At 44.9% G+C, this 22,723-nt stretch overlaps 1 protein-coding gene across 1 annotated transcript in view; it reads right to left on the minus strand.

The window, feature by feature from the left end:
* Window positions 1-22,723, minus strand: part of ADAMTS6 (ADAM metallopeptidase with thrombospondin type 1 motif 6) — a 2,426,739-nt gene that overhangs the window by 429,121 nt on the left and 1,974,895 nt on the right. Inside the window, exon 18 of the mRNA XM_069627350.1 lies at window positions 17,126-17,206. Coding sequence (XP_069483451.1) covers window positions 17,126-17,206 — 81 coding nt within the window. The remainder of the gene's footprint in view (window positions 1-17,125; window positions 17,207-22,723) is intronic.

The following is a 22,723-nucleotide window of genomic DNA, read 5'->3' on the forward strand; positions in this document are numbered from 1 at the left end:
TATGATGTCTCAGGAGGTAAAAAGAAAACAAGTCCTGGTACCGTCCTGTCACGTATCTGGAAAGCAATTCTGACTTCCTAGGTTGTCTATAGATTTAGCCTGATTGCCTGGACCTATCGTAAAGCAGAAGAACAAGCCTGTTTTGAAACCTATTCCTAGTCAGTGCTGATGTACCGCCTGTCTAATAGTGGATAGAATAAGAAGAAAACTATTTACTAATATTTCAACTTTTTTTGTTCTCTCATTTGATGGTGCTTAATTAAATAACAGTCCAGGCAATAAACTGTTTGTAAGTAATTGTGGTATGGACAGGGTGATCAGCACAAAGAAAAGACCTTGCTGCTTTGGAATGTTAAAATTGTATTGTATTGTTTATTTATTTGTAGAGTGCACCGGGGCGTTAGGCAACTGGGCGCTTATGAAGTCTTAGGTTACAGTTGCATCTTAGGTTACATTTACATCTGAGGTTACAGGTACATCTTGGGTTATATTTACATTTATATTAACAGCTTAAAGTAACATATAAGAGTAACAGTAGTGTGCAGAGTAGAAGGTTAGCATTAGTATGTACATGTATAACACAAGTAAGGTTACGGTTACATATATAGGGTTTACATTTGCAGTTATAGGCAACATATAGGAATAGCAGAAGTATATAGAGAAGAGAATTAACATAGGTATGTTAAGAGCAACACATGTGTATTGGTGCATAGAGACCGGTCAAAGGCTTATGCGTCAGCAGTCGCTGGTGTGTAGCCAGAGTTATCATTGGTTTTGAAGGAGTGGAAGGAAGGTGTGGCTCTTAAGGAGTCTGGGATTGAGTTCCATAGTTGAGCTGCCAGTACTGGGAAACTTGAGCCTCCACTTCTTTTCAGATTGAAGTTGGGGATTCTGATACTGTTGGCTTGAGCCTTTCTGATGGGATGTTCAGATGTATGCTTAGTGAATTTCTCTGTGAGGTAAGCAGGTGCTTTGTTATTGAGACAGTTGTGTGTAATGTTTAGTGTTTTAAGTTTGATTCTGTCATTGATGGACAACCATTTGGCGGATCTCCTTTGGTCAAATATTTGTTGTCCTTTGGGAATGCCTAAGGCTGTTCTAAGGGCGTTGTTCCGCAGGGTTTGGAGTTTATTAGTGTTGTGTTTGCTAGTGCCAGGGTAAAGTGTGTTGCAGTAGTCTAGTTTCGATAGGATTAAAGCCTGTGCAATATTGGACAGCTATCAGTGGTCAGAAATGGTTTACATGGATGGATTAGTTTGCAAGTGTAACTTGTAGCTGATGCTGTGGCATTTACTTGCTTGTTAAGGTTCAGGGCTGAGTCTAAATCAAAGCCTAAGGTTTTAACTTCCTTGGCTACATTGATTTTAATACCATCAATGGTGATGGATTTGTACATGTGGGAGAGTTTGTTTAGTTTGCTGGTGAACCCAATGATTAAAAGCGTCGTTCAGACATAGACCGTGGGTGGCCATCCACGTTTGTATAATTTGATAGATTTTGTTTATGAGGTTAGTGTCTTTGTCGTAGTCTCCCTGGATTGGGATAAGGATCTGGGTGTCGTCTGCATAATTAGTGTGTTTTGTATGAGCCCACGTTAACACTGACCTGACACATAGGCATTACCAAGGGCCTCAAAGCCTGACTGCCACTGAGATAAAGACTAAAATATCGCACTAAAGGTGCCAAAATGCCACTGCATAAAGAAACACAGACATATGCCCCATTCCACTCCATTTATCCTATTTGTCTCTGTCCACTTTTGTCTTTCACACAGTATACGTTAGTTTGGCCTCTTTCGACCACTAGGCTTGGCAGTTCTAGAATTTGCATTCTAGATTTTATTTGTGGGAGAAATGAAACCTACTCCCAGGCAATAAAAACTGACACACTTGAAGGGCCTGCTTTAGCTCTTCACAAGTCCATCACTCAGACAATCTGTTTTATCTTTCACTGATTCCTGCAATCCAGTAATTTATTAGGTTTTTGATTCAGGGGAATCTGTTGAGATTACTTTGAGCTGTATTGTGTTACTTTACTCCTTGGCTTGGGTTTTAGATGCATTTAAGTAATGGCCTGGTGTAATTGAGAGAGATAGCGGCCATGTTCTTACTTTTATATTCTTCTAAACCGGTTATCTCCTTTGCTGTTTCCAAGCTATGTCCAGCTATCCCATAGTTTCATTGTGTGTTATTTTTAGACCGTAATATCCTGGTAGTTATTGTGCTTAACATCGATAATGCTGGATCGCATAGTTGGTGTCTTTTTCCATGCAACTGTACCTTTCCTGCACTGCTTGTGGACGCGCATCAGGAGGACATGCCCTATTAACGGGTTTAAACCTCACGAGGGAGATAGCTCGTATCGTTCCTTATACCAGGGTTCTTTGCTGGTGCTCGCATGTTTTGCTCTCTCGGTCCTTCCTGTGTTGCCTCGCCATCTTGTTTCGAGTGTAGCCTGGCACACATTGTGGCTTGATTTTGTATCTGGGCTTCATGCCCTTTCCACACTTGTTCCTGTGGGCAGGGTCTTTTCAGAGTTTGCCAAGTAAGTAGTAGCTTTTTCTGGGCGCACTTTTGATAACCTAGGATATGCCCTTATATACTGAACATATTTCGCTAACGTTTTCATCCGACTCTTTAGGGATACAGCTTTATGTAGTGGGTTATCTCGAACTTCTTGACCTTCATTGGCGTTTAAAGTTTGCCTGGGGGGATTCTAGATCTAGATGCTCTTAATCTCTGGGTTGGTTCCCTTAACTGGTTTGGGGGGTCCTTTTCTATGAAAGTTGGCACATGGTTGCTCTCCAATTTCCAACATTCACACATACTTCGGCTGAAAGATCTGTCAGCAATAAAGAATCGATTTACTTCCAGATTTTGCCTTTGCATTCGATCTGCAACTGACCGAAGTCTCTCTTCAACCTGGGCTTTGCATTTCGTATTTGGCGCTTGCTTATTGGCAGTATGCTCACATCATTGACATAGTACCATGGCATAGTAGCATGGTTGATTCATCTTTAACTGTGTGCTATTAGGTACATTGTAGTTACCCTTACCCTATTTTTATCACAACAGTTCTCTTTCTGCTTTTATCAGCACTATGAGCACTAGCTAATTTCTTTTTTAGTGTGTGGAGGAACATGAGGGGTAGGTGTGATGCATAGTGGATGTGACTGGCATCTTCTTAACTGGATGGAGTTATGGGGGAGAGGGTCAGGCATACCAGGACTATCCCGAGTAGGAATCTGATCTAGGTAGGAGGGCTTGCCCTGCATTTCTTATGTTATCTTAACTGGCTGTGAATAATTACATTTTTCAACTTGTTAATGAGTGGCATGCATTGTGGAAATATATGATAGGAGTCCTTTGTCAGGTAGGTAGGCTCAGAAGACAGGGTAGAATTTTCCGCTCTAACCACAGGGTTTCTTTGCCTTCCATGTTCTATAGTAGGGTGCTCTTGTTGGGGTTGTGGTTTGTTTTATTGGAGGATGTTGCTTTACTAGCTATAATATTTAATAGCAATGCAAGATTTACTAATAAGAATATTGCACTATGGCCTACCAGCCAGAATGCTTCCATAGCCAGAAGGAGCACAGGCTCCTATGTATTTAATGTATGTATGTATTTATCTACTTCACCAGCCAGAACTTGGCACAGTAATTCACATTTTCATCATTTTCCTATGGTCCCCTATAGCATAGGACAAGGACAGGGCTTCCTGAAACATTAGTGTCCACTCTCATTCTCTCCCCACCATGGGATGCTATCAGAGAATGGCTCCAGGTGTTGGGACTCGTTAGTCAATTCTGCCTTTTCTGTCATCCAACGAGTCTTTCAGCATGCTCCGTAGCATTAGGTCTCTCAAGGACTCCCCATAAGGAACATAATACGAATATTTGGTCTATAAGCCTCCACAACATCCAGGAACTCTTGAGAACATCTCAAGGCTATGTCAGGAAATCAGGAACTAGATGCTCCTCTTCAAAATCATTCTGTTACTCTAAACGTAAACTTTTGGCTCGGCCAGGCACTGCTATGCTGACTTCACCTAAGCCTGTATGTAAACGCAACGTTTCCCCACGCTTTCACTCATTCAGACGTTATTGGGGCTTGGCTTGGAAACGTTGGTTGCCAGGTTACCTACGTGCTGAGGTACGGCATTCACAGCGTCCTGTTGGACGATCACGTGGCATTCTATAAAGCTCCGCCCATGACTACCGAACGCTGCTTCTGATTTTGTTTGGAGCTCCCTTGTATCACGGACTATTTGCTCATGTGTATTTTGACCCTTTTTCTGCTGACCGGATAGTTTTTCGCATTTTCCCTTGGCTTCGTCGAACTATGATCTCTTGTTTACCTTGACTACGGAACGCTACAACCACTTGCATTTTCTCTACGTTTTGCTGTGTGTTAGCTTGGAACTTGCCTGACACCTGCCTGACACCTGGGTTTCAACCGCTTCAGGAATCCTCTTTGCCCGGCTGTTTGCTCACGGAACTTAGCTTCTTCACAGACTTTTCTACGCCGGATCGGATCTGACTTGGGGAACTTACACTCTAACGTTTGTGTGTGGACTAGAGACTTCCTTACACACATTAGGCGTCCACGTGCCGGCGGGTACATGTATAGGTTGGATTGTTCTCTGCTCTGGATTTCTTTCTTCACGGACCATTGGTTTTCATCGACATGTTCAGAAGGTCCGGGTACCACGTTCTCCTGGCCTAGTCTGGGGCAATTAGGATCATGGTTCCCCGGAATCTTCTCAACCTCCTCATCATTTGAGGGATGACAGGGACTGGTGGAAACGTGTACAGGAGTGGAAACTCCCAGTCCACTACGAACGCGTCCCCTAGAGCTCCTCTCGGGAGAAATTCCCTTGAACAAAACAGATCGCACTTTCTGTTGCTACTGGTGGCAAACAGATCCACCTGAGGGGTTGCCCAAAGGGCGAAGATCTCCTGAAGGACTTCCTGAGCTAGTTCCCACTCATGGGAGACTGTGCCCTGCCTGATCAGAGTGTTCGCCGTCAAGTTCTTCTCTCCGGCTAGGTGGACTGCCGATAGAGAGATTCCTTCTTGAATTGCCCAAAACCAGAGCTGCATTTCCTCTCTGCACAGTGGCAGTGATCCTATGCCTCCTCTTTTGTTGAGGTAGTGCATGGCCACTGTGTTGTCCGTCATTATCAGGACATTTTTCCCTTGTACAGATGGCAGAAAAGCTTTCAGCGCTAGTCTGATTGCTCTCAGCTCTAACAGGTTGATATGTAGTCTGGACACCGATGGAGACCAACGACCGCTGATGGTCAAGTCGTTGGTATGGGCTCTCCACCCGTGAGTGAGGCATCTGTGACTACTGTTATCTCCGGCCATGGTTGCCAAAACAGTTCCCCCTTCAAGATGTTTTTCTGGCAGGCCCACCACTGAAGGTCTCGAGCCACCTTGTCCGGAATCTGAAGGAGGTCTGTCATTCTCCCTGAGAATTGTGACCACTGAGTTCTCAGTGCCCACTGAAGAGATCTCATTCTCAGGCGAGCCTCTGGCACAAGGAAGATGCAGGATGCCATGAGGATTAGCAACCTCAAAAAGTCAAAGGCTGGGAGACGTTGGGCATTTTGAAACTTGGTGACCATCTGCAGAATGTCTTGAGCCCTCACCTCTGGTGGCGAGGCTTTCCCCAGGGAAGTGTCCAGGACCGCTCCAATGAACTGGAGTCTCTGTGATGGTATCATCTGTGACTTCTTTAAATTGAGGGAGAAGCCCAGTTTGTGAAGGAAGTGGCAGACATAATCTAGCTGAATCTGAGCTTGTTCCGAAGATACAGCTCTGATCAGCCAATCGTCCAGGTAGGGGTAGATGTGGGTCCCTTCCCTCCTTAGACTTGCAGCCACTACCGACATTAGCTTGGTGAAGACCCTCGGGCAGAGGTCAGCCCAAATGGCAGAACTCGAAATTGATAATGAGAGCCGCCAATTGCGAACCTCAGGTATTTCCTTTGTTTGAGATGGATTGGCACATGGAAATAAGCATCCTGGAGGTCCAGAGATACCAGCCAGTCCTGGAGCTGGAGGGCCTGAAAGATCTGAGAGAGAGTTACCATCTTGAACTTGTCCTTCCTGAGGAACTTGTTCAATTCTCGTAAGTCCATGATAGGTCTCAGTCCTCCATCTTTCTTCGGTATGAGAAATTAGGGGGCGTACCAGCCCTTGTTCCTCTCCACTACAGGTACCGGTTCTATGGCACCTTTCTCTAGCAGGTCTAACATTTCCTGCAAGAGGAGCGGATCTGGAACTTTCAGAGAGCTGTTCCCCGGTGGATGACTCTGAGGGATGCGTAGAAAAGGCAGGCAGTAACCTTGGGCAACTGTCTCCAATGCCCAAGCATCTGACGTAATAGCCTGCCATTCCGTCAGATGTTGAGTTAACTTGCCCCCTACTGGTGTTTTGTGAAGAGAGTCCTCAGAGCGGTTTGGAGGCGGCTGATGCAGATGCCGAGGGTAAAGAGGCACCTACTGCTGCTGCGGCTTTTGTGTTTTTACCCCGTCCACCTCGGGTGAATTTCTTCAGACCCCTTTGAACCGGCTGTCCTCTGCCCTTTCCGAATCCGGAATAGAAGCGAAAGGACTTACCTCTCCAAGAGGTTCCTGAGGGGCGATATGGTGTCTGACGGATTGCAGCTCCTAAGGATTTTGCTGCTGCCTTTAATGTTTGTAGTTTTTCTAAACTGTCATCCGCCTTCTTACCAAACAAAGAAGAGCCGTCAAATGGCATATTCAAGAGTCTGCTTTGCACATCTGGAGCAAAACCAGACTTTCACAACCAAGCAAATCTCCTGGTTGTTGTACTTGCCGCCATGGCCCTGCTGATACTGTCAGCAGAATCGATGCCAGTCTGAAGGGATTCGCACATCGCGTCCTTACCATCCTTAATGATGTTGAGAAACGCTTCCCTTTCTTCTCCCTCCGGGAGGCAGTCAGCCGCTGATGAAGCACACTCCCAAAGTGTGTGGCTGAACCTTGCGAGCGTACAAGTAGCATTGATGGATTTCAACGCCATGCTACATGCGGAAAATACTTTTTTGGCCATAGAGTCATATCTCTTATCATCCCTGTCCTGTGGAACAGTAGGGTAAGCCGATTTACTACCTACTGAAGTAGCTGCCTGAACAACCAGACTCTCCAGAGGTGGGTGTTTGGATAAATATTCAGGGTCAGCAGAAGACACCCGATATTTAGCTGATAATTTTTTGTTAACTGCCGGGATTACCTCAGGTGTTTCCCAGTTTGCCAATATTCTCCTTTATAATGCCGCATGAAATGGCACCACAGGATCCTCCTGTGGGCCTTCGACCAAGATGCCTGTGAGGTCATCTTGCTGAAAAGCAGGTGAGGGTGTGGACCATCCCATAAACTCTATTATCCTTACCATCAATGTTCTATAAGGGGTTTCAGCATGTTCCCCTGGGTCTGGTGTGGCAAATTCCACCTCTGAGGAAGTGTCCAACCCACTTGCTTCCTGTAGGGTTTCATGGAGGTCTTTCAACCTACCTTCCTCAGAGGTAAATTCCTCTCAGATCCCTGCAACTCAAAAGGTCTTTCCTAATCTGAATCCTCCCCTTCTTCATAAATAGAAGATAAGACCCTGGAGTGATCAGGTTTTGAAAATGGTATAAATCCCATTTCCAGGGCAGAAGGAGCCAAGTTTGTCATGATTGGCTGAGAAAACGTCGACGTCGTCGACGCGGACGTTAAAGGCTTCAAAGCCATCGAAGCCATCGAAAAAGGCGTCGAGAAAGGTGGTAGAGGCCTCGATGAACTCGAGAGTATCGGGATTCTACTCGAGGTTGTCGACGACATTCTCGTGCTCGAGGCTCTGGGCATGGCCACTGGCTGTGAGGTGGCCGTGGGTTTATCCTTTCTCGGCGTCGACGTCGGCGTCGAAGACTCGACTGACCTTTGCGTCGAAGAACCCTTGGATAACGGCGTCAACGACACCGATCTATGTATCGAAGGTATCTTCGACGACGGCATCGAAGACGCAACTTTGCCTTTACTCGAGGGTTTGTGACGCTCTCGAGTGGCTTCTTTCGCCGGGTACTGCGACTCACGGCTTTTTGATTGTTTGGGTCTTTCACCCAGGGTATCACCCTCAGCAGTCTTCGAGGGGGTCGAGGCCGCTTTCTCGAAGACGCTTAGCATCTTTTTCCTGAATTCCTCCCACTCAGCCTGAGAGCTATGTTTTGTGGGGCAGGAGACCCTTTTTGGGGAAACTGAAGAAGACGAAGACGAGGAAGGGGATCTTCGACGTCTCTTTTTTGAATGCTTAGATCTCAAAGAGTGATGGGAACTGCTTCGAGACCTAGAACGAGAATGTCTTTTATGATGGCAAGGAGACGAATGTTTCGACTCCGCCGAGGAAACTTGCGAAGAAGTTTTAACTGCCTTACCTCTCTCGAGCTTCCCCTTACGCTCCTTCAAGGCTTTTGCCGTCATGGACATGCAGTCCTCGCACTCCGAACAATGGTGCTCGATTCCCAGGCACCACAAACAGATCCTGTGAGGATCCGTCAATGACATTTTCTTTCCACCGTCTCGACATTTTTTGAAGCCGGACCGTGGAGTCGTCGGTTCGGGTGAGGAAGCCATCGAGTACGAGTCGTATTTACGAGGAATATATTGATATATTCGACTGAAGAACGATATTCCGAGGCCCCACGAAGCGCAGAAAAACAGAACTGAGCAACGGACGCTGTGCGAGTCTATTTATATGCATAGTGACGTCAGTGCCGATACGGAGGCCGTCGAGGGACATCGGCTCGAGGGACGTCGACGTGCAGCGCCCTTTACTGAAATTTTTTTTCCGAGGCCAGCAAGCTGGGAGATGATCTATCAAAGATAAGGAATACGTCAGAGGACACAATCCCTTCGAAATAGAGCAACACAAAATGGAGATTGTTAATGCAATGCCTTATGTACACAGTCGTTTGTTTCTTCCCGACATGGAGTCCAGACGGACCGCATTAAGTTGGTGTCAGGATTCCTTGGTTGCTGCTCATCCGGGACTACGCAAGACACTTGAACAACTCAAGAGATGGTGTTGGTGGCCTTCGATGCAGAAGGATGTTTCGAATTACATATCTACATGTGCTATATGTGCCCACTGCAAGTCCAAGACTATGAAGCCCATGGGTTTGCTATGCCCTCTTCTGATTCCTAAGAAACCCTGGGCTATGATCTCTATGGACTTTATAGTGGAACTGCCATCCATCCAGGGGTTCGACACTCTATGAGTAACCATTGATTCCTTTACGAAGGTCGCAGTTTTTGTCCCGTGTCAAGGCTTGCCTACGGCTCCTGCCTTGGCGGACCTATTCCTTCGCCACATATTTCGTTTCTTTGGGTTACCTGATATCATAATCTCCGATAGAGGCTCACAGTTCACCTGCCGTTTCTGGCGGCATCTTACTATGTCTCTGGGGGTAGTTGGACGATATTCTAGCGCTTACCATCCATAAACAGATGGTCAAACAGGGCGCTTGGATGCTACCCTTGAGCAGTATCTTCGTTGTTTGACTTTGCAACATCAGGAATCATGGTTGTCAGTATTGGGGGCGGCCGAGTTTGCCTACAACAACTCGGTCCATACGTCAACGGGGTCAACTCCTTTCTATGCATTATATGGGTATCACCCACGCTCATTACCAGTGGATCTTCCGGTACTTTCTGATAATCCGGCTGTTCAGGACAGTCTCCGAGATATCGCTGATGTAACCCTCAGGTTCATTGCCATCTGAGGGAGGCTCAGGAACGCTCGAAGAAATACGCAGACCGTCATAGGTCTCCTGCTCCCGATTACCATCCCGGTATGTCGGTTTGGCTCTCTACTAAACACCTTCGCATCCCCGTAAGGAGTTGTTTGAAGCCTAGGTTTGTGGGTCCTTATCGTATCCGGGAGATTATAAATCCATCTGCTGTCAGACTGGAGTTGCCTGAATCATGGAAGATCCATCCTGTTTTTCACGTGTCACTTTTGAAGCCCTGTGCCGAAGGTAACAGGCTCCCTGTTCATCCTCCTCCGATCAAGGTGCACGGTGAGGTGGAATATGAGGTTCAGGACATACTGGATACTAAGGTCTCCCGGGGGGTTCGGTTGTTTCTAATCGATTGGAAGGGTTACGGTCCTGAGGACCGCACCTGGGAGCCTGAATCCAATCTACATGCTCCGGATCTTTTGGCCCGTTTTCTCGCCTCTCGTGGAGGGGATGCTTCTTTGGGGGAGGATACTGTCAGGAAATCAGGAACTAGATGCTCCTCTTCGAAATCATTCTGTTACTCTAAACGTAAACTTTTGGCTCGTCCAGGCACTGCTATGCTGACTTCACCTAAGCCTGTATGTAAACGCAACGTTTCCCCACGCTTTCACTCATTCAGACGTTGTTGGGGCTTGGCGTGGAAACGTTGGTTGCCAGGTTACCTACGTGCTGAGCTACGGCGTTCACAGTGTCCTCTTGGACGATCACATGGCATTCTATAAAGCTCTGCCCATGACTACCGAACGCCAGTTCTGATTTTGTTTGGAGCTCCCTTGTACTATGTACTGGACTATTTGCTCATGTGTATTTTGACCCTTTTTCTGCTGACCGGATTGTTTTTCGCATTTTCCCTTGGCTTCGTCGAACTATGATATCTTGTTTACCTTGACTACGGAACGCTACAACCACTTGCATTTTCTCTATGTTTTGATGTGTGTTATCTTGGAACTTGCCTGACACCTGCCTGACACCTGGGTTTCAACCGCTTCAGGAATCCTCTTTGCTCGGCTGTTTGCTCACAGAACTTTGCTTCTTCACAAACTTTTCTACGCCGGATCGGATCTGACTTGGGGAACTTACACTCTAACGTTTGTGTGTGGACTAGAGACTTCCTTACACACATTAGGCGTCCATGTGCCGGCGGGTACAGGTATAGGTTGGATTGTTCTCTGCTCTGGATTTCTTTCTTCACGGACCATTGGTTTTCATCGGACTATGTCTCACCACATCACTGGCTTTCGGGACGGAGAGGGTAAGCTCATGGGCTGTTCTGAAATTTACAAGTATTATCCTTTTTTCTACTACAGTCATCTAAGGTTACTCTCCTGTCTTATCTTTGCTACAGGATTACGCAACGAACTAGCCTGAAATCCCACAGCCAGAGGTTTTTCCCATTACGTGAGTTAGTGAAACTTTTTCTGAAGGAATTGCCTAATATTTATCCTGTTACCAGTAGTCTGATATTGTTTTCCTTTCTGTGCAGACAGCTGTGTTCCGGGGCTAATTCCTTCTTCCGGACAATCTCCCTCCCAAACAGTCCATTAATACTTTTGGGAGTTACATTGTCAATAAGAATTCTTCGGCTACACTACGTGCTCAACGGGCAACTGATCTTGTCAAACCAGGTCTCTTTTGGAGATTCTTAACAGGCTATCATACATCCATAACCTTACTTATAATTAAACCTACAACACACTTCACTCATAACTGACAAGATAATTGATTTGCCCATTAGAGACAGCTTCTTACTTTTGTCATGACCGTTTGGTCTAAAACCATGCTATGTCACATGCATCCAAGCTAATGCTACCATTCAATCCTCATGCTATCCTCTCGTCCCATCGTCACCTTTGTCTTCTGGTCTATCACTGATTTTCTCCAGCTGTTGCTAATTCCCGCTTACCTTGATCCTCATTTCCTCTCTCTCCACAGACCACGGTCTGCTTTACAGGCTGGGTAGGGTCACAGTTCACCCATACGGACAAGGTTTTGGCGCTCTAAGACCACTACATTGTTGAGGTGCGCAGTATAAAAGCTAACATAACATAACACAGCTGCACACTACCCTTAATAATTCCGGTTTGTCTCTCTGATTCTCCCCTTAAGTAAATATGTCCTTCTCCCTTAGACACCGTAGAATTTACCCTCCAAACTCATCATCAATGATCTACTTTGGCTGTCTCAGTTTGCAAAAAACCTATCGCAAACACTACCGTTATTTCCTTAAGTAACCCCACTCATGTTTGTTGAACCTCCTGTTTGTTCTATCTGTACCCTTCTTCCCCCAACACATCACCCCTTTCTGTTTCCTTTCCTCCACACCCTATGGTCTAGGTACCTTGAGCATGGGCACAATACGCCACACTTCTGGCAAGCCTCAGCACGGTAAGACCAATACTGTGGTGATTGGTGCAGTGTACAAGTAAGTAACATAACATAACCAGAATGTACAGTGTGCAAAGAACTTTTAACGTATTTCTGTACCCTCCAGGTAGTCAGTATAGTGTCTTAAGTGCAAGGTGATGTGATATCTTAGTTTGAGTCCCATGGTAATTCTTGCTGTCCGATTTTGGACCAGTTGTAGGTAATTTATCATTTTTTTAAGGCCTCTGTTAAGGGCATTACAGTGGTTTAAGCACCTTAGGACACGTGATTCCATCACTTCCACTTCTGTGGTCTAAGGCGAGAAGAGGCAGGATCTTCATGATGTGTTGACGTGGAAATCAGTAGACCCAAAAGCCAGTGCTAAAGTGAAGGATTGCTTGAGTATATGAGAAGGCTCCTCACATTCTCAACTTTAGGATAAAATGAAATTGCTTGGTATTAGCCATCCTTAAGATGTATTAGTCCCTGACCCTAAATGACATTAGTCAGTCCGGATATGTATATGTAATGAGTGAGTTTCTACCGGGAGGTATGTCACCGGAAGCTCATATATGCTATGATTGGATCCCACAAAGAGTGATACGAAAGGTTAAACAGCTTAGATATTGCCTGTTGGAAATCATCCTTCATGAAAAAGCATATTGGGCCCACTGCGTGTGTGCCAAAGCTTCGTAGGTTTCCAACTGACAGCAGTGGAGATCAAGAAGTCGAATAGCTTCTTATGTTGTGAGCTGAAGACTGATTTAATGCTGACAGATGGAAACGAAATAGGATTTATTGCCAATTGGAAATTATGTTCTTCCCATTTACCTAAATCTCATCATAGAATGGCCTTACTATCTAGCCTTCAAGCACTATGTCGCTCAATAAGCCAGAATCCAACTTACAATGCTGCATTTAGGAGAAAAGAGAATCTTAGCACTGCACAAGTTGCATGCAGTACACAGGGCCTTTTGTAAAATCATTAAATTAGTCTGATATAGTAAACAAGGAGCAGGCCTTGTGATGTCATGTAGTCTAGCCCCATTCCGGTAATCTCCAAATCTGCTTCCTACATTCACGGACCGCCGACGGGAGTGAAACCAGGAGCCTCTCCAACACCAATAAGGTTTATTAATCAACAAAGCCAGAATATAAATGTAGTCCTGTTTATTGCATTTGTGCAATTACCAGCGTAGTAGTTTACCTGAGCTGAGGCTTATCATATTGTACTTATGCCTGTGGTACCAGACTTTGGTCTGTAGTGGTGGAAATGGCAGAGTGGAGAAGAAGAGCTGGAACTGAAAGAGCAGGTAGCCTAGAGGGACTGAATTTAGTTAGATCATGGCAATGAGGAAATACTGTTAACATGCATGACAGCCTGATCACTGCCTTTAATTATGGATAGTAACGGAACTTGCATCATGTAAGGATATGTTGTTGGTGGAGATCATGCATGAAACACAAGGGGTTGTCAATCAGTTTGCCTGTCACAGTCAGATTGTTTTCCTTGGGTCACTCGACCATGTCATGCACCTGACCATAACCCTTATGCCTGGGCTATCTACAGAGCAATTTGCCTGGTAAACTGGCACTAAGCAAGGGTTTTGTCCTATACAAGCAACGCTGGATGAGGCATGAGGTTCACTAGGCTTATATTTGCCCTGTTTAGTTACTCAATCTCTGCAGCCACTGAAGTATAGGGAGAAATAGGGCCTACAGATAAACAGCTTACTGTCTACCAGACACGTTTAACCCTGAAAAAGGCAAAAACTACCTACAAATATATAGCGAGTAAAGAATGCTCCAAATAACAAATGGGACAGAACAGTCACTTAAGAGTTTTCCCCCGCATCCACCAACAAAGCTCCACCTATATATTTGGACCAGTGGTAACAGAAAGGATGTGCCACGGAAAGAAGGCCTAAAACTAGGGTTACCTGATCTAAAGAGGAACGTTAAGATAAATATCTTTTTTTTTATTTGTACGACGTACTAGCTGCAAAGAAGTGTGGATTACAAAAAGATATCTGTTTAATGTTAAAATGTATTTTTACTCACCAAAAAATACCCCCACTGGGAATGAAAATATATTTTTTACTACCTAAAAATACATTTAACTCCCAACTACAAAATAGGTAGCAAAATACTCCCACTACCAAATCTTATTTGAGCCCTGGGGAGAAACCATTTTCTATCATATCAGGGTCATCTCAGTGTTGTAATCCTGTCACAATGTTCGAAATATAAGAACCTGCCCTGATGTTTGGGGCATTTGAGGTTACTAAGCACATCTCTGGGTGACTTTTTAACAAATAATAGGTGTAGTATTTCTATTTTTCTCCATATCCCCACTTGATCAGATGTATTCTTGAACATCTCAAGAGACTGTAAAGAAAAACTCTACAGTACCACATTAAAGTTTTAAAAAATTGCATCACTCCGCTGATGTACACTCAGCACAGGAAACAATATGGGACTGTTCACTGTGTGTTCTAAGCTAAATAACACATTCGAAGGTGACTGTTTTCTTAAGTAAGGTGGCAGCAATTCATCTGTATCAGGAGTGGACCATATTCAGAGGTCAAGATCTAACAAAAAAGGTGGGGGGACTCATTAACATACCAATTGAATGTGGAGTCACCAGAAATTAGCATATCAAAGAGCCCTCTGAAAAAACTGGCGGACTCCGTGCAACTCAGGTGTACTCAGGTGCCAATAAGTATGTTACTGACGAACTCCAAAGATTGCAAAATAACGCTCTAAGAGCAGCCTTGAATATCCCTCAGAGAGAGCACATCTCTAAATTCAGGCAGGAAGCCCACTGGCTAAATATAAAGGACAGAATCCTCCTTAAAACCATATCCCTCACTTCCAAATGTCTCAACAACCTAGCACCTCCCTACCTATCTGAAAAAAATCACCAGGAAACTCACTTCCCGACCCCTGAGATCTGCCAACACCTTCCTGCTGGACATTCCCAGATTCAAACTTACCACAGCCGGAGGAACTAGTTTCCCAATCAAAGCTGCTCAAACTTGGAACACCCTACCTATTGACCTTAGACGCCCACTACCATACACTAGATTCAGAATTAATGCTCTCAATTGGCTTCGAGCCAATGATTCATAACCGCCTCTCTCCTTGTCAACTTTTATCAAACACCTGTGACTTATTTCTCCTCTTACTCTTAGCTGTATTCATAGGCTCTTACTACCTACATTGTGCTACACTGACTCTTATCCGTTCCACCCTTCAATGCTCCTTGAATAGTAATGACTACCTCACCTGACTCACTCTATCCACTTTTATATCCAATGACTGTACTGTATCATGCATTGCACCTCACACTGTAACGACATGTATGTACTAAACTATGACAGGCAATGTAACTAAGCTTTGAGATTTCTTGTACTGCTGCGCCCAGCTGCCCAAGGGCTTGGTGCGCATTATCAAATCAATAAACAAACAAACAAACAAACCGCGTGTACCCTCGACTTGAGCCCTGATATTTTGTATTGATAATGAATCAAGTGGTTGTAGTTGTATTCTTAAGACTATTTTTTGCATTTCATCCAACCTCATAGTAAAGTTTCCTCAACCTTTTATAGCAAACAGTGATTGTGCCAAAACTACCTGATGTAACCAAAATACTGTTTTGCTTTTGTTCTAGTCAGGATATACACTAGTCATCTTTATGCCACAATTTTACATTCTAATTCCACAAACATATTGGCTCTATTGAACCATATAATGTTGGTTATTAACAGAAAAGCACTTTTAATGTAGCACTTAAAATTATGGCAAGAAAACTTGACAGCACAAATAAGCTTAAGGCTGTTCCATGTTAGCGCACATGGGCATGGTTGAATGGAACTGACATTATATTAGTGTGTCTGTGTCTAAGATTCAGCAAAAAGGCTGCATCCACTAAACCCTGTGTAGACGTCTATGTTCCCCTATGTTCCCCTGGGACCAATGCAGCAGTATGATTGTAGTTCTGCATGAGTTGATGTTAGTTGTCACTGTCCGACCAGTAAAATGTTCCTTCCTTTCCTCAGTTCTCGGTACTCGCGGATCTGCATTCCCCATCAACATATGACATGTCTAGCTGCCTGCCCCCAGGTTCCACACACTCTTGTTCTCTGCAATCACTTGAGCTGCTCCTGCCTATTGGATGTGCAGTGCTACTTTCCCTTATACTAGCCTATAAATAAGGCAACAACTATATACAAAAATAAGCTTTAACTGTATTAGGTTCTAATGCATTGCAGCACGTTGAAGTAGGCATTGTCATGGGACGATTCACAGTCAGGATCATTAGGGGTCCTGCCCTTTAAATTTGAATCCTTAACTCCAACTGTAGTCAAATTAAGAATGATATTGTCCTTGTCAACACCCTCTGTTATACTAATATACATGAACTGTTAGCATGAAATAGTTCAAGTCATTTGGTTTAAATCACACTGGTTGCCAATGGGTTATAATAAGTGCATCCCTGGCATACCTTCTTATCCAACCCTCCAAGTCCCTTCAAATGAATGTGTCACAAAAGAGTGCATATGTTTTTATCATATGCCAGATAATACATATGGCACGGCATAGCCAATCACAAGACTCGGAATGCAGGCCATCTGCCCTGGCTGTCCACCTTGAAACATTCCATCAACGGCCTCACATGGAAATTGATAAGGGACCATCGTTTTTTCGATGGCAGCCATCTTTGTTGTAGTTGTTTTACTTTAAGAAACTGTTGGTGCACTATGCAGATACTGTTTCTCATATTTAAAAAAAGACCAATAGCACCCCAGACAATCTTTCAGGGGCTAACAGTGTGCATTTCTAAAATCAGTTGCTTTATTAACCGAGAAACGTAGTGTTTACACCTAGATTTCACCACACCTAGATTTCACCCAGTTCTCTCTTTTTCCCTTAAAATACAAAAAAGCTGCTTACCAATGTAGTTCTTCGACACTGCCACTTCTTTTATTTCAATGTGAACAGAGCCTCTTGGAATTTGAACTACTTCCATGTACCCTAAAAGGCAAAGGTGAATTTATTATCAGCATCTGGAGCTGCCATTAGTAAACACAAAATACACAGTATCGACAGGTTTGAACACTCTGAATTCCACACATTTTATTTACATTCTTCACTGCTGCTGAACAAGAAAGCCACCTTGACACTTCCGGGGCACATGTGAAACTAGACGCTTTTATTTTAGAGAGTATATGGCTTCTTGTCAAAAATAACTGCATCGGAGGTGTCTGTTTTTTGTCGAAGGTACAGTTTTATTCTTTATGTCCTTTCTTTCTCTTCCTTTTACTTACTGCTCTACTAATGCTTTCCCTATTTCTTTATCTTAACTTTCACTTTCTTTCAATCTTGTGTTTCTTTCCTTCCCTCTCCTTCCTTTTTCTTAACTAGTCCCCTTTATTCCCTCCACTGGATAGTGTATGCTGCTAAAAAGCAGTTGCCCTCTCTCAATTAGTAACTGCAGAAAGGTTCTCAAGGTACCAATTTTGGCCACAAGATATACCGCATATTCTGCTATTTTCTTTTGTCAATTTCTCTGGCATATGAGGCAGATGTATCGAAAAGGATTGTAGACTAATTCTATGTCAAGACTGGAGGCGAGCATTATGCTTCATTTTCTTCATTTCTACTCTTCAGCAGTTTCAACAAAAATAACAGAAATAACTGAAAATGAACTCTTTTACACATGCTCTCTTTTTACTTTTGTTTACTGTTCTTTGAACTACATTTCCATCTGTTCATACTACTCCTGTAGTCCTTGGTCTTCCAGCCCTGTCCATATGTCACTTGCCATCCTTCCCTCCTCTTCTTTTTCTGCACTTCAGCAAGATAAGTACTGTTTGACATCAGAGCGTTTTAATATGCATGTAATGTAGTATTTCTAGATTAGTTTAACAACGTGACTTAAGAAATGTAGTAACAAATCGAGCTTGAAGCTAAGTTTCTTTAGGAATGGAAATGTGGGCATGAGGAGATAAGAAACAGCATAATAATGCCCTTACCTGGCCGCCACAAGGCGGAGAGGAAACAGGCTTGGCACAGCGTTACGAAAGCGCCACAGGTTACTAGGGCAGCCTGTGCGCGAGAGAAGAAGCTGAGGTAGAATTGGTCATGTGTCGCATTACCGGCACTGCCTGGGGCCCGTTCTACCGCCCGTGAGGAGCAGCACCCTCCCTCGTGAGGATTAGAGCTTAATAAACACAAGCAATTATATAATGCTGGGACAACACAAGCCCAGCACGAGGCAGCAGCAAGCAAGACTCCTATAAAGGAGTCGAGAGAGAGCAAGCAACTCACAAAAAAAAGCAAGAGAAAAGGTGCTAGCCACAAAAAAAAAGATTTTTTTTATATAGGATAACAGTTATAAAAGAAGCATTCCTACCAGCACAGCAGGGAACGGGCACCTCAGCCTGCTAGTTCAGGTATTTAGCACAGAGCACCCAGTTATTAAAAGAATGTCAGAGTATGAATGGAGCGAGGAAGAGCAGGTGCACGACCTGGCATATAGCTTGAAAGAGGTGCTAGAAAGCTTGTCTGTAGATGCAGTGGCACAAGGGATCAAACCCTTACAAGACAGACTGGCTACGTTAGAAAGCATTCTAAGCCAGACACATAAGAGCATGGAGAGGAATGAAAGCATGTTTATCAAGATCTCAAAGAGAGATCTTCAGGGGAGTAACGAGACCCGCAAGAGGAAGGCCTCTACTGACCCACCAAGTTGCAACTTTCAGATACGCAACAAAGCCCCAGAGGCTGCTGATGCTTTCGGAAAGCTGAGGATTGCTTTCTTACAGAAATCAGCAGTGCCAATGCTCATGACCCCTACCCCAGGGGAACACAATACGGGAGAAGGAGACCTAGACTGGAAGAAGAGTCATCAGAAGCCACATTCTCCTCACAAGAGGACGAGAGCAAACTAGAAGAAGACTGGACAGAGCCCTACAGAGGCAAAAGTGCCCGAAGGAGAAACACCTAGAAGGTGATGGGGAAGAGATAACCAACATGTTTATCCCAGAGAATATCAGAAATCCCAGATCGTCAGACTGGCAGCCATCCCCAGAGTGTCCAAGTAAATGACGCAAAGACTTAGGAAAGTGTTAGACAAAGACACAAGGCAGCGCATGAAGGCGGAATGCCCACACCCAGACCTGCCAGGTAAAGTGGCAGATGAGCCAGAGCTAGATCCCAAAATGCTAGCCTTCGTCACCAAGATGGCAAAAGACCCTCAACAAGGGTATGGACGGGTCTTAGCGAAGCTGTCAAGAGAAGGTACTCGACCTCGCTGGTCCATTAGCAAAAATCATGGAGCCAAATCAACGAGCCAAAGACACCGAAGAAGAGGTAGACGCAGGCATGTTAGCAAATTCGGGGCAGAGAGCAGTATGTCTGCCCGGTAACGCAAACTGCGCAATATCATCAGAGAGAAGGAGAGGACTCCTACTGACAATAGACGCAAAGCTAGGTGTCCTTGCCGCCTACGGAGCATGCAAAGCAGTGCAGCATCTCCTCTTCGGAGAGACCCTCGGTAAGGAGATAGGGAAGGTTTGTAGGGACCTACACCTCCTTTGAAAAAGCACAAGCCTCCATCAGAAAAATCTTCCTGAGCAGAGTTTTTGCCGGGACCAGCTGCTACAGAGGTCGAGCAGCCGGTCGATTCCAACCAGCGAGGAGACCTCAGAACAAGAGAGCTCACTAGTGGAAAAACAAAGAACAAGATTCCCCTCCAGAGGATGATTTCCCAGAGGTCGCAGGAGCAGAGGCATAGGAAGAGCGCAACGTCCTGCCACAGGTGAGACCTGTTATATATCCACCAGTGGGAGAGAGAACGCTACAATTTTGACAGAATTGGCACACGCTTTCCAGTGAGGCTTGGGTACTGCAGACAGCCGAGGGGCTGCAGTTAGAATGTCATTCAAGAGCCGAAGCAAGGGAGCAGGCCACAAGCGATTCATATGGCACTAGCAGAGAGGGAGAGCCTTCACAACGAGCTGATACAGCTCGAGCAAAAATACGCCATCAAACTATGCACGGCCACTCCAAGATTTATAAGAGATTTGTTCCTGGTTCACAGAAAAGATAAAGTGAGACCAGTTACACATTTGAAAGAACTGAAGGGCTGAGTAGTATACCGCCACTTGAAAATGGAAGGTATTCACCACCTGAGGGATACCTTAAGAGAAAGAGACTGGCTAACAAGGATCGACCTAAAGGACGTGTATTTCACAATACCTGTCCAAGAGAATTTCCGGACTTACCTAGCATTCATCTGGGACAGGCAGTTTTGGCAGTTGAAAACAATGCCAATCGGACTAGCGTCAGCACCATGGGCCTTCACCAATCTCATGAGACCAGTAGGAGCAGCAATCAGAGAGAAAGGAATATGCATGATCATATATTTAGACGGCATACCGCTTTTAGCAGACGACAGAGAAACCCTGATATGTCAGACGATGTGGGTGAAGAAACTCCTCACATCCTTGGGGTTCCTAGTGAACCAGGAGAAATCAGACATGACTCCAACGAGGAGGATAGACTTCCCAGGTTTTATTGTAGATACCAAAACAGCGACGCTGAAACTGCCAACCAGAAAGATCTGAGACAACAAGAGAGAGATCAAAGCATGTCTCGACAAACAAGTGATATTTTTGAGAGCCCTAGCAAAAGGAGTAGGACTCCTTGTGTCATCAATTCAAGCCATATTTCCAGGGCCTCTACATTACCAGGCCCTTCACAGACTGAAGATCAGACACCTCCAGCAAGGGCTGACATAGCATCAGATAATCCCTGTAGACCGCGATTCCGTCAAAGAACTAGAATGGTGGTTGCAAAATATGGACGCTTGGAATGGGCGAGCCATATTCTGAGACCGCCCGAGCTAGTGATAGAGTCAGACGCCAGCAGAGTAGGCTGGGAAGCGCAGGGTGGCTTGCTAGAGACAGGAGGGAAATGGAGCAGAGAAGAATTCCAGCTGCACATAAATTGTTTAGAACTACTAGCTGGATCCTTTGCGATCAAAGCATTTATGAAAGGGAAGGTGAACTTGTGCATTCTGCAGAAAATTTACAACATTTCAACAGTCAAGTACATCAATCACCTCAGAGGCACAAAATCCAAACTCCTGGCAGAACCAGTGAAAGGCTTTTGGCATTACTGCCTGCAATCAGGGACTTCAGTGACAGCAGAGCACCTTCCGGGCTCACTCAATGTAGTGGCAGACTGGAATTCCCGATATCTAGCAGACTCCAGCAACTGGAAACTGAACGTGCAAGTGTTTCAGCAGCTGAAACAGCTATGGGGGCCAGAGCATACAGACCTGTTTGTGCCCAGGCTAAACGCACAGAAGAGCAGCTATTTCATCTGGAGATTAGATCCAACTGCCCGGGAGAAGATGCATTTCTCAAAAATTGGAGAAGGGAACTGCATTATGCCTTTCCCCCATTCATAATGCTGAGTCCTGGCGAAAACGCTCCAAGAGAGGGCAACACTGATTTTAGTGACCCCGGTGTGGAAATCGCAAGTGTGATTCCCGACTCTAATGGAGCTGGCCACAGATTTTCTGCGGATTCTCCCATCAGAAGAGTACCTACTCACGGACCCAACTGGGTCATTTCATCCTCTGAGAGTGAAAGGTACTCTCCCGTTGATGGTGTGCAGGATATCAGGAGACGTTGGGCAGTGCCAGGCATTTCGAAATAAGCTGCAGAACTCATCACAAAATTCTTGGCACCTTCTACATCGAGGAGCTAAAATGCAGCTTGGAGTAAGTGGTCAAGTTGGTGCAAAAGGAGAAATGTTCATCCCGTTTCTGCCCCTATAACAGCAGTAATCAATTTTTTAGCTGTTACAAGACGGGAAAGTCTTCAGAATCATAGGTGTTTTTTGATCAGTGATTTTAGCGGGCCACCTGCCCGTGGACGGAATACCGATGGGAGAAAACCCGGCAGTAATAAGACTCATAAAAAGAGCCTGATTTTGAGCACCACCAGAACTGAAATATTTACAGTTAGGGGACGTCACAGTAGTGTTGTGATTCCTAGCGAACCTGCCTACCAACAAATACCTAGCCTTGAAAAAACTGTCAGGTAAACTGGCTATGCTTCTAAGCCTAGTGTCGTGCAGACGTGTTTTGGACGTCAAGGCCCTAGATGTGAACAGGAAGGTATTTGGACCAGACAGAGTTACTTACACACTCGCTAGGAGGACAAAGACTAACTGTGCATCCATCTTTTGCATGTATAAGACAGTATGAGAATAGGACAGCAGAAATGCATCCAGCAGGCGTTAATCAGCTCTTAATAGCGCGTAGGAAGCCATATAAAGTGGTGGCAACAGCCAAAATTGCCATATCGGTGCGCAATATCATGCAGCTAGTAGGGATTGCCCTGAGGAAGTTTGGGGCGCATTCAGTAAGAGGCACCATGGCCTCTAAGGCGTTTGCAGCTGTAGTGACGCTACAGGATGTCTTAGAAGCAGCAGACTCGGCCAGCATTTAAGACATTCTACTTTAAGCGGATCAAT

Source organism: Ambystoma mexicanum, chromosome 6p, assembly GCF_040938575.1.
Source record: "Ambystoma mexicanum isolate Mex_15411 chromosome 6p, UKY_AmexF1_1, whole genome shotgun sequence".
Taxonomy (NCBI): domain Eukaryota; kingdom Metazoa; phylum Chordata; class Amphibia; order Caudata; family Ambystomatidae; genus Ambystoma; species Ambystoma mexicanum.